Source organism: Desarmillaria tabescens (genome assembly GCF_030435595.1).
Source record: "Desarmillaria tabescens strain CCBAS 213 chromosome Unknown EV420scaffold_15, whole genome shotgun sequence".
In the NCBI taxonomy this organism is placed as follows: domain Eukaryota; kingdom Fungi; phylum Basidiomycota; class Agaricomycetes; order Agaricales; family Physalacriaceae; genus Desarmillaria; species Desarmillaria tabescens.
In genome coordinates this window covers 679,437-696,296 of record NW_026848314.1, presented here as the reverse complement: position 1 = coordinate 696,296, position 16,860 = coordinate 679,437, and the positions used below count along the sequence as shown (strand labels likewise).

The following is a 16,860-nucleotide window of genomic DNA, read 5'->3' as shown; positions in this document are numbered from 1 at the left end:
AACGGAGGATCAGTCTTCGTCACCTCCCGCCAATATCTGTACTTAACATCTTTGTAGTAGGGAGGAAAACGAAAAAGCCGAGAAGGTGGAAGAAAAAAGTTCGTGTTCAAGTTTCGCGACGGCCCGGCGCAGAAAATTTGAAGCAGGCTTATGCAATCAGCGGTCCCGTGAGAATATTCCATTTATGGTCATCACCGCCTGCATAAAATAAATGGAGAGAAAAACTGCCAAAGACATGATGTGTATACACTTAGCAGACCAAAAAGACTGTACCTACATAGCGATGTGATATGACGTGAGTAGAACTAAACATAATACTCGACGGAGGGGAGGGACACGGGCAAGAATGAATGATGATTACGGATGGCTAGATGAAGAGGGGAAGAGGGGACAGACAAGGAAACGGTGGAGTGGACGTGTTGCTGCTGTATATGATATGCTTATGCGAGATAAAAACATGGAAAAGAAGAGACATCGAGCAGATTATAAACCAGGGAAAAAGAAAGAAAGGAATCCGACACTGAAATCCTCAACCCAGCACCATATCAAGGTCAACATCTGGTCTTGGTCTCATGAGTCCTTGTAACTGCGAATGAGGACCAGGCCCTGGCGGCCTTAGTATCCCAAGGACGTCCTGGGTGACAGTCGCCGTCTGGTTAGCTTCGGCTCGTCTTCTCCTAGCATCCTGGTCTTCGCTTAGAACGTTCAAGAGCGCATCTGACGGCAATCGTCTCTCCCTTCTGGGTCGGTAGGTCGTGACTGGTACCTGGACCGGTCGGGGGTCTCCTTGTCCGACGAATATAGCATTGGCAGTAGGTTGATGAGCGCCAGTAGCAGCAGTCCTCGTTGCTCCACCGGTAAGTCTCGTACCGCCGCCGCCTCCTGTTCCTCCAGCGGGCGGAGCCGCTCCAACATTTCCAAGTGTCCTCGGCCTGCGCGCAGTACCAGTCCCGCCTCCATCCCCAGCCGACCCGCCGTTTCCATCACTGCCAGGCGCAGGCCCAGAAGGAGGATGCGATGGATCATCATCATCTGCATCCTTCGCACTGCACCAAAACCGATGTCCCTCACTCCAAGCCGTACTCTGACACTCCTTTCCACAATACTTGGCCTTCCTACACCGTCGACACTTGGCGAATTCTCTGGGATACTCTTCCCACCGACCACATAGCACTACGAAGAATTAGAAAGTATCCACAGAGGACATTGGATGAACCTTACTATTAGCACACTGTCGTATCCCACCCCGGCTCTCATCCTTCCGACACGCATTCCTCATAATAACTCCAGCCCAGTATTGAATCTCCGGGGGTAAGCGCGGAGGAGGATTAGGCATATCAGTCTCAGTCGAACTAGGCCTGAACGTAAATCGTTCTACAAGCGAGAACACGTTTGTTTGCCTCGGGCTACCAGAAGGAGCGGGCGGAACTACAGGCGGTGCTTTCTCTTTCTCTTTGTCCCTTCCTCTGAAGGCTCGGAAGAATGACCCTGATGTAGATGAAGGTGTCAATGTGCTCGATGAGGAAGTCGATTTGATCGACGGGGCGGGCGACGTCGTAGTAGAACCATACCTCCCGCCGGATAGATTCGCGCTTGCTGGATGAAACGTCAATCGAGGCTCATAAAACGCCTGCCTGACATGTGGGTATTTGCTTAAATATGCAAGAAGCTGCAAGCTGAGGAGAACATCTTCGTCTCTGTAAGGACCAGACTCAGCATCTCGGTGATGATGATGGTGATGGCTTGAGCGCGCCGTGCCGCCGATCTCAGTACCGCCAGCCGCATCAGTTCTCCCGCGAACGGTTCCAGTACGTTGTACGGGGCCGCGAGGCAAAGGAAGAGGGGCAGTCCCTGGCCGAGGTGTTGCTTCTGGAGGTGCGTCTGCCGTCCGCCTCCTTGTCGGTTCTCTCATACCTACATGAGGCGGTTCATCGATAGCACCAGGAGCACCAGGAGGGGCCCCCATTGCAAAATCATCGTTTTGCTCCAATGATACGATACCTTCCTCGACACCCCCATCTCCGCCGACCATAACCTCGCTTCGTGCATCATTAATAATTATGTGTGCATCCGTATTCAAGTCCACCTGCGTCGCAGGTGCGTCAGAGACTATGCCAACCGCGCGGCGTCCAAGCGATCCGTGATGAGAATGACGTTCTGGAGATGGAGAAGCAGAAGCAGAAGTCGACGTTGATGGATCATCATCCGCAGCGCGTGATGGTTGGTCCATGTCGATGTCGCCGTCGTCTTCGGTTTCTGTCTCGGCCCGTGAGGTGTCTGTGGAAGTTGAGGGTGATGGAGAAGCTCGGGAGCGCCGTCGAGCACCGGGGACAGGCGTGGGTCGTACTGCACCCACTGTGTTTGGAGACCTGACTGCGGGTGCTGGATCCCATACAGGCCGGGCAATGATAGTCCCACTACGATCCCGACCGGGAACTACAACGCTGCCGGTAGGAGTATTGGATCCGAGAGGCGTCACGGTCGTAGATACCTCGGCGGAAGTATCAGCATCAGTGTCACTTGTTACGGGTGTATTGGACTGTCTCCACCATCAACAAAGAAAGAAAAGAAGAAAACTTAAGTCAACGTACCTGCGAAGCTTCGACTGATATCTGCCTCTGCAGTGCCCTCGCCAGCTCAACCGCCTCCTCTCTCTGACGCTGTTCAGCGATGGCCTGCCTCCGAGCGTGTCTTTGCTCCCTAGTCTCTCGAGGCAGCCCCGTAGCACTAGAGCTCGGGCCGACCGCAAAGCCCTTCTTAGCGAGCCATGCTTCTAAAATACATCCCACGACCTCGAGAGTACCCGCCTGAACGACACGACTTCGGATAGGCTCGCTACCGCGTACACCTATATTCACAACACACTGAAATGCAAGAGAGAAACGATAGGCGGCATGCTTGTCAAAAGACGGTGGATTAAGCGCTGGAGTTAGTTTCTGAGGCCGGGCGTTGGGCGGCGACAGGCCATAGAAGAGAGCCGGATTTTCAGGTGGCGGTGGACAGAGACAGAATTCGTGCAGAATCTTGACAAGCCGTTCCAGGCCGCCGTCCATAGTCATGATTTCACGGATTCGCGGTGACGTCGAAGTTAGATAGGTAAGATGCGTCAGCGAGTTGAACAAGGGTAACGCCGACGACGTATCTAGCGCTAAAAAGCCATTTCAGCAAGAAATAGATACATATTTGCCACTAATCACCTCGTCTGTCGTACAATTGAGAACTTATACAAACGCATGCCTTGTTTTGAGCCGGAAAAGCAAAGTTGGACTCGCGCATGGTGGCCAATCAGTGCGTAGTAGTGGTATCAGGAGGTAGCCTAGAACTTCTTCGCTATCCGAGCGGAAATTGTGCGTAGAAAAGGAGCAAGTATCGCAACAAGAAGAAGAGAAAGAACAGGTATTAGAGAGAGTTGATTCAGCACCGTTGATGGCTACGACCGGATGTTTGTTCCTGCTTGGCTGCAGTGGCGACCGTGACTCACGGCCCGCACTGCCGTGCCTGCTTGAACACCAGACGCTTTCATTTCTAGCAAATTTCTATTGATTTCAAGGACATAAAGGATTCCTCTTTGTCTGATGCATGACATTGTCTTTGAACATGACGGCTTTCCCTCTTCATGAAAACTTTCCTTTTCACATATCACGTCGTGACATTGCAGTGGGAGCTCTGCATTCTTTTCATGATGCATTTCGGGAGCAAGCACGGATCTCAGGTCGGATCCTGTGATGTACAGTCGGCAATTGACAGTACGCACGGAGATTCAACTCTAAGCGCCTCACTGCCTCGTGAAACTTGACAAACCCTCAATCCTTCCGTGAGGATGAAACAGTCAAGGCACAAGGCACAGTCACTACTGAAGCGCTACAAATTTCTCCATGGGAGAAACGAGACCTTAGTGTGTTGTGACATTTCGTGCGATCCTCTAATCCCCAAAACTGAGTCAAGAGTAATCAGCAGAAGGATTATATCCGTACTCGTTTAGGACAAGGAGAAGTGCAAAACGGAATGGAAAAGGTATTCCCGCGTTCAGAACAAAGGAAACCAAGGGGGTCTTCTTCATGTGTGAAAGGAGCATTAAACAAAATAGATTTCTCGTTATCATTTCTTGTGCAGCACAAAGCAGGCACAAAGGAAAAGAAGAGTCACCATATCAGAATATAAGCCTGCCCCGTCCTAGAAGGGAGCCAGCCTCAACGGTTAATAAAATGCCAGCCAGCCGAGAGCAGGCAAGAAATCGGAACCGACGTCGACGTCCTCCGTATGCAAGTCGTGGCATCAGCAGCCGACACCACTTTAACGGCGACTTCACGGAAATCATTTCAGGCATTCGACCGGCAATTGTCGTCACAGCATGAATATTTAGTTGGAATGGGTTTTGACAATCGCACCTAGAGTAGCATTGGATTATATATCCTTTACCTGGTCCTCCATCCAAATCCATAATCTCTCGCCGACTTCCGAATCTCGAACTGGCTTGGTCGTCTTACCCTCCCGACACCACGGAACCATGAACTAATCTACGCATCAGCAAGCCTTTGTCATAGAGCTGCCACAAACGAACGTACTTTGCCGTTCGCATCCTCGTTTTCTGGACTCGTGCCGGCCCATAGAGACGTCCACGCGCCCCACGTTGCGGGCCATAAGAGCAAGAACCACTGTCAACGAGTTTGCATGGGCAAAAGGAACAAGAAACAAAGGTGCAACACTCACCAAAATAATGGTGTTCAACCAATTCGCATGCCGGTCGAGATGCGTCTTTAGGTTACCGGGATTAAGGCTGATAGATACTATCCCTTTGTCCCCGTACCTCCTCGCTAGTTCTAACGCGAACATCGCGTCGCCCTGTCCATTAATTAGCGTCTACATACTTACAAAGACGAATGAACGTCCGTACCACTTTGCTTTGACCATACAGATCCTTCAGGGATTTCCTTTTCCTCGCTGGTCCATCCTTGAGCGTGTCGAACGAAATCTTGCTCCCCAAAGGTAGATAGATAGCCGAGGACGAGGTCGTAACCACGCGAGCCTTGCTTTCTGTTGCAAGCAATGCCGGTAGCAGCAGCTTCGTGAGGTAAAAGTGACCGAGGACATTAACGCCAAAGTGATAATCGTAGCCTTGGACAGTGAGCATTTCGTGGGGAGCTAGCATCACACCTCTGACGCGATAATGATGATTAGATAGCCGCCAAGCGCATCTGTCGTAAATCCTACCCATTGTTGAATAAGATATCGAGACTCTTCTCTTTCCTGTGGTAACATGAGAAATGCTCAGCGGCAGCATACGACGCGATACACACGAAAGAAATTCCTCCACAGCGGCTTTCACAGATTTCAGGTCTCCTAGATCCAAGTTCAAGAAATCCGCAGTCTTCCCCGTAGCCTTCGTCAATTCCTCGATAACATTTCTCGTCTTCTCGGGATTCCTCGCAGCAAGATACACTTTAGCGTTGTGAAGGAGCAATTCCTGGGAAAATTTAGCTTTAGCACGCGTATAAAACTCGAGAGTGACACACCCTGACTATCTCTTTCCCTATCCCTGACGAGCCACCGGTCACTATAACGACCTTTCCCTTCAAGTCTGGCATCTGGGCTGGGGTCCATCGAGGCTTTCCGGAGAACCAGGCTTGCTTGGAAAAGGTGCAAAGGTTATGTAGGGTGCCGAACATTCCCTCAATGTACGTTGGCAAGTTGATGAAAGTTGGAAAGGAAGAATGAGCGCTGATATGGTCATGGTGGTAGATGTTAGGTGGCACATTTCAAATTACCGGTAACCCCTTCGACTCTATTATAATCCTTCCGAGCGCTCAGCGCTGAGCTGCCGCTGAAGAAATAGTGTGGTTTCTTGCATGGAGTTAATCTTTGTGGGGAAACAAAAGTTTAGCTAAATGCACTGGTGACACTTCCCCTGGATCAACATGTCAAGGACTCCTAGGCAGCAGCGCAACAACGGCGAACAAAGAGAGAAAAAGTTATATGAAACGAGGTAGTGGCTTGTATCAGTGTCTGCTCTCATATGTGTGAATATTCTTTGACAAATTTGAAGTTTGTCCAGGACCGTGAACTCCAGCCACTGCAGCTGGAGCCATCTGAATGATATCTAACAACTTGCACGGCAGCTACTTCTGCTCGTCGTTTTTCGCGTCTTTGGCACTGAAAATGTATATTATCATTGATGAGCGAGTACATTAGCAGCTGATGTAAAATTTTTATTGAATTAATCTCAGTTAGCTCAACATGTCACAGTATCAAGCCGTTCTTTCGCTAGATACCTTGAAATGGGCCGGGCACCTGAAAGTTATTTGCATACAGCGCAGCATCACGCGAACAACAAATTTACGAGCCTGTCGTATTCCGCAGGTGCGGAACTGTTACGCAGTACCTTTAGCTGGACGATGTCGAGGCTCCCTTACCCTACACAAGTCTTTTATTCCCCCACACTGCGTCTTGACAAATCTCTCCCAGCAGTACGAAGCTGGTCAAGATAAACACGGCGGCACGATATCTTTATCTCGTCCAGTGGGTGCTGTGGTGCGTAGGATTTGTCTCTCTTGAAAACCGTCCACTTACTGTGTTCAAACCCAGCACACAACTGGAAGCACGCGTCATTGAATCGTCGCTGATGATGGAGAATTGGAAGTCACTAAAGACCGGATCAAATAGGTGAGTGCTCGAAAGACTTTCTAAGACTGTAATCTGATGCTCGGAGATGGATTAAAGGTCGCGTCTCAAAGGCACCGAACATATACACGTCTTACTTCATCGATGGTTTGCGCTCGTCATGAATGACAATCGAGCCTCTGTATAACCGTATGAGTATGAGCAAAGCGGACATGACATTTTGATTTGGCATTGGTCTTTTACTCCGACAAGACAATAATAAATTAGGGCAGGTTCCCGAACGCGTGCGAGTTCAAAGAATGTACTCTAACAGTTGGCAGGAAGGCTCATACTGTCGTCCTGTGGTTTGCCCTTGGGGGAAGTCAGCTCTAATCAAGAGCATGAATTACGATGACTGACATTCATCCGACCCAGTTCATAACCATCGTTGAATACCTCTTTGGTTATCGCGATTACTGGCGTTCGTTCTTCTGTTCGTTTTGTGCCTTCCGTTGATTGGGAACTGGTATCCCGCATGATAGAACTCTTGATGTTCATATCAAAGATTTCATTAACTTGCACCCTGAATTCGTCGCTGAGAATAACGCGCTAGATTTCCTCTCGAACGACGGCGGTACGACGTATAATTTATGTCACTGTGAGCTCGTCTCCCGCATGCCTCAGGTTCTTTCTGCCTCTTACATAGCTACTTTCGGCAGTCTGGAGCAATTTTGAAATAGCGGATATGAACTTTTGCCGAGGGCCGGCCTACACAGCGGTCTTCGACTACCTCGAGTCCCAGGGTGGGTTTTACTATGAACGGTGGGGCGATGCCCCGGTGCACAGTATAGCCGCCGCTTTGTTTGCGAACAAAGATCAGATTCATGTCTTTGACGAGATTGGATATGAGCATTTCCCATACACACATTGTCCCAGGGATGAGGAGACGTGGAGGCGGGGTATGTGCACATGTGAAAGGGAGCAAAGTTTCGGTGAGCGATTCTTTCGCTGTCTTTCGAGCGTTTTCTGACCCTGAGCGAATAGATCATGATGGGTATTCCTGTATGGACAAATGGGAGAAGGCTATAGGGAGGTGATCAAGTTTTAAGCATACCACACCGAGGACAGTAGCTGCTGGTAACTGTGTTGCTGCACAGAAATAGAACCGTCGAATCTCAGCCTGTGGGTGGAACGATCATCGTACTTGATGTATCTTATAAATCAATGCAGGGGACGACAAGTCTCAGCGTTATTAGAGGGTACGCGTGCGGCCCGGGAAGCCTCCTTTTCAGAACAGTAGGCCCTATCTTCTGGAAGATCGTCAGCCTCTGGTCGTCCTTGTCGAGTCAGAGTGTTCCACAGGTCTATTAATTGACGGAGCGGCCAGCAGAGCGACTCAAGCATTAACATTGTACGACAGAAGTACCCTAATATACGACGACAATGAGAACCCTCGTATTTTGCTGTAAAAGCCGGGTAGACGAGTTGAGCTAGCCATTCGATCTTGGATTAGTGCCAAGACTATGGCCGCCACGATGTCAGCCGTCTTCAAGCTGCTACATGTACCTTTGCGTTCGACATTCATCCTCGTTTGTAGTCGAGAAGAAGTAATTCTGGGTATGTATTCATACACATAGCATATCAGTACGTAAGGTCGTAACATCTGGCATCAGTGCGTATTTCAATAAATAACTTAGGGCAGGTTCCTATCCACGGTATGAGCTCAAAGAATGTACTCCATCGGTTTATGTGGGGAAGCTCACACAGCCGTACTGTGGCTTGTCCCTGGGGGAACATTAGCTCTAATAAAGCACACGAATCACTATGACTGACACTCATTTAAACTATCGTCGAATACTTCTTTGGATATCACGACCGCTGACACCTGTCCTTCCGTCCCATCCGCAGGCTGTGTGCTTTCTGCTGATTGAGAGGTGATATCTCTTATTATAGTGGTCGTGATGCTCATATCGGTCGAAGACATATAGGTATCTCGCCCACCCATAATCCGCATTCGCGAATTCAGTACCATGTAAACGGTGTTAACATACAGCGTGGGCAGGATGAGGGCTGGCGTCGTGTAGAAAGTTTGATGGGGGAACGTAAAAAAAAGGATAAGGTTGAGCAGAGAAACAACAGCTAAAAGCAGGCGGTATTAATCTTCCGGCAACAGTGGATGGTGTGGGCCAAATACCTGTCACAGTTCCTGTTTCAATACTGAGACGAATTAGTTTTGTGACTAGAATTCGGGTGCGACGGAAACCGGTTTTGCTGCGCATGAGCTACAAAACAGGATTAACATCAAGTGACGAAGATAACTGAAAGAAAGAAATGAGCTGACGTAGTACGTCATACAGACAGCGATGATGATATCACACAGGGCAGAGGCTCCGCACCAAATCTATGCATAAAATCAGCACGACGGACACGGGATGCTTAGTCCGTTACTTACCCCGACCGCGATGGACACCTTGCTGCTACTGAGGTTAATGAGGCTGCCTGCTTGGAAACAGTAGACGCCCGTGATTATGGCACCCACAGAACTTGTTAGGGATACCTGTAAATAGATGAGCTAGACTGTCACTGAGAAAGGGCGCGGCAACAAACACAGATGACGAATATGGGGACAATTCGAGACTTCGACAATATGAAGATTCGGTACGCATAGAAAACCTGGACAACGCAAGCAACTGTACCCAGATAAGTGACGGAAATGAGTAGAAGATGCTGCACGCACCAGTGCCGCTCATGATGGGGACAGTTAGCCAATCAAAATGCATGTCAGTGAGGGCTACGATATCCCCAAAGCCGTAACCGAACGCGGCAAAGGCATCATGGGTAACGAGTATCATCTGGGTAAACTCGAAAATGTAGATGCCATAGACGAGATACTTTGTAAAATTTCTGTCATTCGGAAATGCCAGATAGTACAGATCTAATAAGAATGGATTAGAGACGGTGCTATTGGAAAATGAGCGACGCACAAAGCTGCACAGAAAGAGTCCCAAAGAGTCCCCAGTGTAAGAGGCAGGCGACGAGCTGAATTGTCGTGTGAGGGATTGAATGGCTCAAACACGAAAAGAAAAACCAACCACAGGTCCCGTCCTGAAGTAAGATGGTTCAGTACATACCATTTCTCCAGTTCATGACGATAACATACAGTGTTTCGATGGGATAACCTGGGGGTACGGGCAGCATGTTGTATTCGAGGTAGTTTTACTGGTCCTGAATGGAAACAACCCGTACATATATGCTGAACAGCCATGTGAGAGAAAGAAGGCACTCGAGTTCCTAAGGCCACGCGGCGTTGCGCAGCAACTAAGCTAAACGACAGTATCAACCATGTCCATCAGTGGTCAGTGCATTAATCCATTAAAGTGTATGATACTCTCGCACCATGGTTCAGAAGGAATCTTCGTATGAAGTGAAAGCAGGCGTATTGATATCAAATTGATGTTGAAACCACCCCCGGAATAAACTGTAAGCAGGAACATATAGAGCGCTCCTGGCAGGCCCGGGTGACTGATTCGCGCCGGTTAAAATGCGATGGAAACGATTGGAATATAAATAAAATTTCCGCAAAGTCTTTTGACCATAGCAAGATATGTGGACTTTACCATTGAATGGAACCCCGATCATCTTGCATTGGTCAAAACCTGGGTCAAAATATCCTATAACATCCACCCATTTTCGCCTTTTGCTTGTCCGAACATAGTTGCTTACCAGGAGCACTGGATGCTGCTGTCACATCGTAAATCTTCCTGATCTTCTACTGCATCTGATGGTTTTGTTGGTTCTAAAGAAGCCCCGTAGCTCGGAGTGCGGCAATCTCTGTATCCATCTCTGCTTCATGTCCTCCAAGTATCCCTCAGACAATCGTAGTCCATGGGGAGAGTCAAGGAGACGTACAGCTGGGCCAGAGCTCGAGGGCTCATCGTATCGAAGGAAATGGAACCATGGGAAAACAATGTACTATGTGCCGAAATCGAATCCCAGATCTGTTGACAGAGATAACAACATGGGGTCTATACGGCCCATAATATCTTGACTGCCTATGGGAATCAACTCAGCTGATTAGACTCAGATCTTACTCTCACCGGGCTCCCTAGACTCACCGTGGCAGATTGTATCACTTCAACAGTCGTTGACTTCGATACCAGTGATTATGTCTTGTCATTCGATGCTACAGAGCCTTCGCAGTATGCAAATATTGGACCTCGAGTACGAAAACAGCGTGGACCTGTATAGTCGATATGTTACCACGGCGATAGACCTTATCATTTTGAAGTGAAACATCGGGACTTCAGACGATAATACTATAAAGAAATGTCATGTAAAGGGCACATACGTGAGCGTATAGCTTCAACAACGTACGCTAAAATATACACAGCGAAGCACCGTGACTCTTGGCTCCACCGAACCTAATCCAATACACATCCGTAGACATGCATGTTCATACTTCTCCATTTCTCGAGATCAACAGCAAAGTCTTGCGCATACTCGAACTCGACAAGGTGAAAGTCGTTTGCCAACGATGAGGAGCCTATGCAGAGGATCTCCGAAAGCATCTTCTGCATGGTTCACGAGGTCGGTCAAGGTACTGGAGACAATGCTCTTATTATCGCTTCCACCGCCGATGCGAGAAAGCACGACTGCAGGAGTTGTATCAGGAGATAGTGTCCCAGTCTGCCTTAAAGACTGATCTGTATGAGTTGAGAGACAGCCTGTCGTATCGACATGTACCGAGGTGGTCCGTAGATCCTCCGACCGCTGACACAAATATTAAGATGGGGGAGAGGGAGACAGGAAGAATGTCCTTCATCGAGCCGGATTCTCCTCACTCTGCTCCTCGACCTCTATATCCAGCAACACGGGCGTGCGCAGACCGAGATCCGCGTTCTCCTTGATTCTCATCGTAGAAGCTGTCGAGTTTCCATGTCGTTGTGAAGAAAACTGGGGAGACTGTCTGGCCAAAGTTGTAGAGCTGGAGGTCACAGGCGCCTACTGCGTTCATTATCGATGCATTGTGGATGACACGGGGAGTAATACCCAAAGCGGAAGCGCGAAAGATAATTTCGGTATGTATCGTTGTCCTACAATCTTCGATGTCAGTCTGCTACCAAATAAAACGAAATATTTCCCACCCAAATGGATCCCCAACCAACAAGAACACATCCTCCCTGTTGGCATTCGGCAATATTTCATTGCCGTCGGTTTCCATCAAATGCGAGTCTTCACGCGTATGGCCACCCGGAAGGATATACCAGTACCTCGATGGCACAAAAGAGAGAGACTGGTATAATAGTTATTCATCGCCATATTGTGTATTGAGTCGACGTGTGCAAGAAAACATTCTACGAAAAACCGCCGATTCTCGCCAACCGGAACAGTATTCTTAGTCCTTGATGCATTGATGGCCTGTAAAATGGTAAGAAATTGGCCTGTCAGAATGTACTGAACATTCTACTTCGAGTCCACGAACGGTGACCTCTTTTTCATCACAGCTGGGTGACAGCTATTTTGCACGAGTCAAAATGACATCAAAACGCACTTTTGGGATTTTGCATCGGTCAAAGTCCTTCAGCATTTCCTTATTAGGGGGGTGCCAAGGATTTTGATTCCGTTTTGACCCGCGCAAAATAGTCGCCACCCAGCTGTGCATCGCAGAGCCCAAGACCGATGATCTAGAACATGTTGGTAGAAGGAAAAGAAAGCAAGGATCAACTTCGGCAATTTCCGTGAGCCTGTGCTCTTCATTGGATTACTATCTGCATCTAAGTACGGTTTGTTATACATGTCACAATGACCTACACCAAGTCTACACTGCCCCAGTTTCGGGGTCCTGGCGTTCATGTCCATATCGAGACTTCCCTTTTCTTAGCTGCCAACCACATTCGTCACCCCCGTCCTCAATACCTGATCTTAGCCCGTGTGATCCCTATGGTGCCGCTGGTTTCAGAATCCATCGTTCTACAATTCAGTACCACGCTTGACCCGGATGCCAATATAATCTTTTCTGGGATGCAGTCACCTACATCTACCATGCAATACCCGTCGACATTCAGGCAGCTAGTCAAAGGACTCTTCGTTACCTTATGAGTCGTCTCTCTCGTCGTCCTCCTGCCATACTGGGTTGATCGCTACATCTTCCCCAAACCACGACCCAGAACATACCAGTCTCTTAAATGATATGTCGGCGTTCAAATGGTTCATTGGATAATGTTCATAGTTCCTCTTTGGGGCGTTCCGATACAATCGACGGACAAGACGCACCAAGTGATCGAAGCAGAACTGAAAACGACTTCCTTCGCTTGGCTCGAACCTGCAGACGACGGTTGGATCAAGGGCGTGACTAAGGATGAGAAGGTTGAAACGATACGGGTTCCCGAGTATGCATGGCTAGCCTGCTTTGGTCACCGTATCTCACCCCTAGTAAATGCATTTATTTTGCGGTACTTTACCCAGCAGCTAACATTATCTTGTCTAGATAGGGCTCCGAAAGAATTCCACACTGGCTACTCCAAGATCTTCACTTCTATTGGCAATGCCGAGGCCTACCAAAGAGAGTGCGAACAATTTGCTGAGCAGATGAGAAGTGGAGGTGTCCATGTAACACTCGACGTGCAGAAGGGTTCTGTACACGATTTCTTTAGAACGGCGCTGTCTGTTATCCTGCCTGAGGTGGCTCGAGCTCGGGTTTTGGAGAATGCGAAAGCGCGGCTCGAGAAGCACGCCGCCACCACTCAGAAAATACAAGGGTTCCTTGCTTTCAGACACGTTGGAGGTTCATATGTCAATCCGTACAGAATGCCGTGATATTGTTTACTTTCATAGTCCCAAGAATACGCACATTCTGGTATACAACTTCAATAGTCCAATCACTACAAGATCGTCGTCCGTATGGAAGGAGTTTGTTTTATTAAACAGTGTCGTGACGTCTCACCACTGTTTCACGTGGGTAATCAGGATGCGAGCGTATATGATGCAAATTTGCTACACCGCGAGGGAAGATGGGCTGTCCTAGCTATGGACGTGATCATCGAATCCCGGCACATCAACATGGAGCTTAGACTGGTGACTATTCGTCTCACAACCCTACTAGTCGTTGCAAGCAAGAAAGCGAGATTCTTTCTCGCTTACGACGTCAAGTGGTGAGGGACAGTTACGAGTGTACATGGCACTCATTGTTCCTTGATTATTTCCCTGTCCCCGCCTTTACGGTTTAATCACAAAGTGGGGATTACACGGTCTTTGATGAACTCTTTGTCCAATCTGACGATATGCCAAAGATACACTGGTTCCTGCTCCTCGGAATACGCTTGGTCCTTAAAGATTTCGTTAAAGGTCTGATAATCTACACTCACAGCAAATTCATGTATCAGTCTAATAATCTACACTATGGTTGCTCTCCCCTTCAGGATCATGCCTGCGCTCGCTGGGCGCACCGTCCCTTTTTCATGTGGGCTAATTTACCTTGACTTCTATTCCTTCCGCCCTGTCAATTCCTTTGCGGATTATTATTGCTCGTTCTTGGTTGAGTTCTCCTTCTTGAACCCATCTATTTTTATGTTTTGATCAATGATGACATTAATCTTCAGGACTGGGGATCTATCATGGCACCGAATCTTCTGTTATACACCCTCTGATCTATTTAAATAGAATACGAAACCAACACCAACACCATCATCTCTGTACTTCTTTTCCTGGGATCAAATTATTTTTGAGAGTTCCGTCTTGTGAGCAACAAGATAGATTTTATCAGTCACGGACCCAGAATCATCAGCGCAGACGAGCCTGCTCGTGGCACCAATTGAACAAGCTAGTATTGAAGGACGTGCCGGAGGCTATGCCAGCCATTGTTACTCGCCCAAAGTTCACAATACCGTCGGTCCTAACTGGCCGCCCATATAACTCTACTTTCCACATACGAATATTACTGTCAGCACTTTCATTAGATATAGTAAATTTATGAGCCCTTCTTCTGGTCCTGTACACACGGCTGTAGAATCTGAGGCTGCTCCTCTCTTCTCCCAACCTGCCTGCGATATATTGGTACCGACACAGCTCATCTTGCCGGTGCAAACTGTGCCGCCGTCTATTGCTTTCCCTCACTCTTTGGATTGGCTGTCAAACACAGATGACGCTCTTGGAATAGACATCATCACAGAATTCATATCAGAAGTGAGAAGAATCAGTTCAAGCCGTACAGAAATCAATCATCCAGATGATCATAGAGCCGAGCGGGACACATCGGTATATGAAGCCATAATGTTGGTATCAGTGTTTATTACGACAAGACGAGATAAACAAATCAAGGGTATCGCGTACATCGTATCGGCTCAAAGGATTTATACTAACAGCTACGCACTGAAGCTCATGCTGTCATCGGGTGGTTTGTCCTTGCGAGGAGATCAGCTCTAATAAAGCGCGCGCACATAAATCGCGATGACTAACATTCATATGTCCCATTTCGAAATTGTCATTGAATACCCCTTTAGATGTCGCGACCACCGATGTCCTCCGCCATGTGCCTTGAGTTGACTGGGAGTTGGTATCTAGTATCATAGCGATCGTGAAGCTCATCAGTTGAAGACGCATAGGTATCCCGTCCACTCATAATTCTGATTCGTGAGTTCAGCACCATGAAGACGGTATTAGCATACAGCTTGGGCATGATCAAGGCAGGCGTCCCATAGAAGGTCTGATGAGGGAAGGCAAAAAAGAGGACAAGGTTAAGCAGAGTGATAACAGCTAAAAACAGGGGGTGTTAATCTTCTGGCAACGTGAATAGTAGGGAGTAAATACCTGTCACGGATCCCATTTCAATAGTGAGACGAATTAGCTTTGTGACTAGGATTCGGGTCTGACGGGAACCGATATCGCAGCGCATAAGCTGCGAAACAGGGTCAACATCAACAAAAATAGCTGAAAGGGAAGAGCTCACGTAGTAAGTCATGCAGAAAGCGATGATGATGTCACACAGGGCAGACACTCCACACACAATCTATGTGTAGATCAGCACAATGAACACAGGATGTCTAGTTAGTTAATTACCCCGACGGCGATGGACGTCTTCTGATTATTGAGTTTAGTGATGTTGCCTGCTTCGAAAGAGTAGACACCTGTGATTATACCTGCCACAGAACTGGTCAAGGATAACTGTAAATATATGAGCTAGATTGCCACAGAGGATCACGGCAACGAACACAGGCGATGAGTATAGGGACGGTCTGAGACTTCGACAATATGAAAATACGGTACGCATAGAAGACCTGTCCCACACAAGCAGCTGTACTCATGATAAGTAACAGAAAACGAGCAAGATGCTGCACGTACCAACAGCGCTCATGACGGGAACAGTGAGCCGATTAGAATGCATGTCAGTAAGGATCTCCACATCACCAAAGCCGTAACCGAACACAGTAAAGGCGTCGTGGGTGACAATCACTGTCTGACCAAACTCGACAATGTTGATACCATAGACGAGACATTTTGTAGATCTCTTGTCCTTCGGAAATGCTAGATAGTACAGATCTGACGAGAATGCGTTAGAGACTGATCGCTGCTAAGAATGAGAACGACTCACACAACTGCAGAGAAAGAGTCCCAAAGAGTCCCCAGTGTAAGAAACAGGCGACGATCTGAATCACTGTGTAGAGGATTGAATAGCCTGAATTCAAAAAAAGGACGGACCAGAGGTCCAGACCTGAAATATGATTCAATACATACCCTGGTCGATGCCACGATGATAACTTACAGTTTTTCTATAGGATAACCTGCGGGGACAGTCAGCATGTCGTATCGGGGGTGGTTCTTCTGGTCTTGAAGAGAAAGAACCTGTACATATATTTTCGACAGCTAGCGTGAGAGATCTAGAAGAAGACACACGAACACGGCCGGTCGGCGTCATACCGCCGCAACTAAGTTGAATGGCCGGCCATTGGTAGTCCAACTACTCTCTGATTTCGACCCTGTTCAACGTTCATCATTGGTCAGCGTTCGGAGATGCTACGTACCAGCTTTGGAACTAATTCATTTACCCCGATCGAACAAGTTTTTCCGAAAACGCTTTGATTGTTATTTTTCCGTCCCACCGGTAAGAAATCTCCGTACCAAGGTAGAGGAAGAGATACTAGTAGCACATTGATATCAAGTTGATACTGGAACTACCCTACCACCCCTTCCTGTGAGTAAGATGAGGTTAATAGTAGATACATCACTCACCATGTCGCACAGTTGTCGTGCCCAGTATCTATCTGTCTT

General features: G+C 48.0%; 7 protein-coding genes across 7 annotated transcripts; 2 read left to right on the top strand and 5 right to left on the bottom strand.

Moving 5' to 3' along the window:
* Positions 1 to 529: 529 nt before the first annotated feature.
* EV420DRAFT_1269683 (uncharacterized protein) lies at positions 530 to 3,276 on the bottom strand (the record flags this gene model as incomplete). Its single annotated transcript, XM_060467516.1, has 4 exons — positions 530 to 1,173; positions 1,222 to 2,539; positions 2,592 to 3,148; positions 3,198 to 3,276. The coding sequence occupies 4 exons, from the start codon at positions 3,274 to 3,276 to the stop codon at positions 530 to 532; spliced, it is 2,598 nt and encodes an 865-aa protein (XP_060331556.1).
* A 1,103-nt stretch (positions 3,277 to 4,379) lies between these two features.
* EV420DRAFT_315526 (NAD-binding protein) lies at positions 4,380 to 5,950 on the bottom strand. The gene is made up of 7 exons (XM_060481682.1): positions 5,514 to 5,950; positions 5,298 to 5,464; positions 5,212 to 5,247; positions 4,895 to 5,156; positions 4,711 to 4,842; positions 4,566 to 4,655; positions 4,380 to 4,512 (listed from the first exon to the last, which is right to left on the bottom strand). Exons 1-7 carry the CDS (start codon positions 5,664 to 5,666, stop codon positions 4,405 to 4,407), a joined length of 948 nt encoding a protein of 315 aa, XP_060331555.1. The 5' UTR covers positions 5,667 to 5,950; the 3' UTR covers positions 4,380 to 4,404.
* Positions 5,951 to 7,155: 1,205 nt separating this feature from the next.
* Positions 7,156 to 7,627, top strand: EV420DRAFT_1269532 (nucleotide-diphospho-sugar transferase; the record flags this gene model as incomplete). Its single annotated transcript, XM_060467511.1, has 2 exons — positions 7,156 to 7,255; positions 7,317 to 7,627. Coding segments are annotated over 2 exons (411 nt in total), but the record flags the coding sequence as incomplete, so codon positions are not given.
* Positions 7,628 to 8,602: 975 nt separating this feature from the next.
* On the bottom strand, positions 8,603 to 10,120 carry EV420DRAFT_1333741 (uncharacterized protein; the record flags this gene model as incomplete). Its single annotated transcript, XM_060468841.1, has 9 exons — positions 9,994 to 10,120; positions 9,758 to 9,920; positions 9,582 to 9,702; positions 9,335 to 9,532; positions 9,205 to 9,287; positions 9,050 to 9,154; positions 8,939 to 8,998; positions 8,792 to 8,879; positions 8,603 to 8,736 (listed from the first exon to the last, which is right to left on the bottom strand). Coding segments are annotated over exons 1-9 (1,050 nt in total), but the record flags the coding sequence as incomplete, so codon positions are not given.
* A 1,123-nt stretch (positions 10,121 to 11,243) lies between these two features.
* EV420DRAFT_1747650 (uncharacterized protein) lies at positions 11,244 to 12,316 on the bottom strand. Its single transcript, XM_060480202.1, has 5 exons — positions 12,149 to 12,316; positions 12,080 to 12,112; positions 11,980 to 12,015; positions 11,742 to 11,890; positions 11,244 to 11,690 (listed from the first exon to the last, which is right to left on the bottom strand). Exons 1-5 carry the CDS (start codon positions 12,257 to 12,259, stop codon positions 11,435 to 11,437), a joined length of 585 nt encoding a protein of 194 aa, XP_060331552.1. The 5' UTR covers positions 12,260 to 12,316; the 3' UTR covers positions 11,244 to 11,434.
* Positions 12,317 to 12,801: 485 nt separating this feature from the next.
* Positions 12,802 to 13,712, top strand: EV420DRAFT_1677810 (uncharacterized protein; the record flags this gene model as incomplete). The annotated part of the gene is made up of 1 exon (XM_060479169.1): positions 12,802 to 13,712. One exon carries the CDS (start codon positions 12,802 to 12,804, stop codon positions 13,411 to 13,413), a length of 612 nt encoding a protein of 203 aa, XP_060331551.1. The 3' UTR covers positions 13,414 to 13,712.
* Positions 13,713 to 14,930: 1,218 nt separating this feature from the next.
* On the bottom strand, positions 14,931 to 16,540 carry EV420DRAFT_315280 (uncharacterized protein). Its single transcript, XM_060481681.1, has 10 exons — positions 16,355 to 16,540; positions 16,291 to 16,303; positions 16,184 to 16,238; positions 15,934 to 16,131; positions 15,804 to 15,886; positions 15,652 to 15,756; positions 15,542 to 15,601; positions 15,403 to 15,490; positions 15,052 to 15,348; positions 14,931 to 14,996 (listed from the first exon to the last, which is right to left on the bottom strand). Exons 1-9 carry the CDS (start codon positions 16,390 to 16,392, stop codon positions 15,092 to 15,094), a joined length of 897 nt encoding a protein of 298 aa, XP_060331550.1. The 5' UTR covers positions 16,393 to 16,540; the 3' UTR covers positions 14,931 to 14,996; positions 15,052 to 15,091.
* Between the last annotated feature and the right edge of the window lie 320 nt (positions 16,541 to 16,860).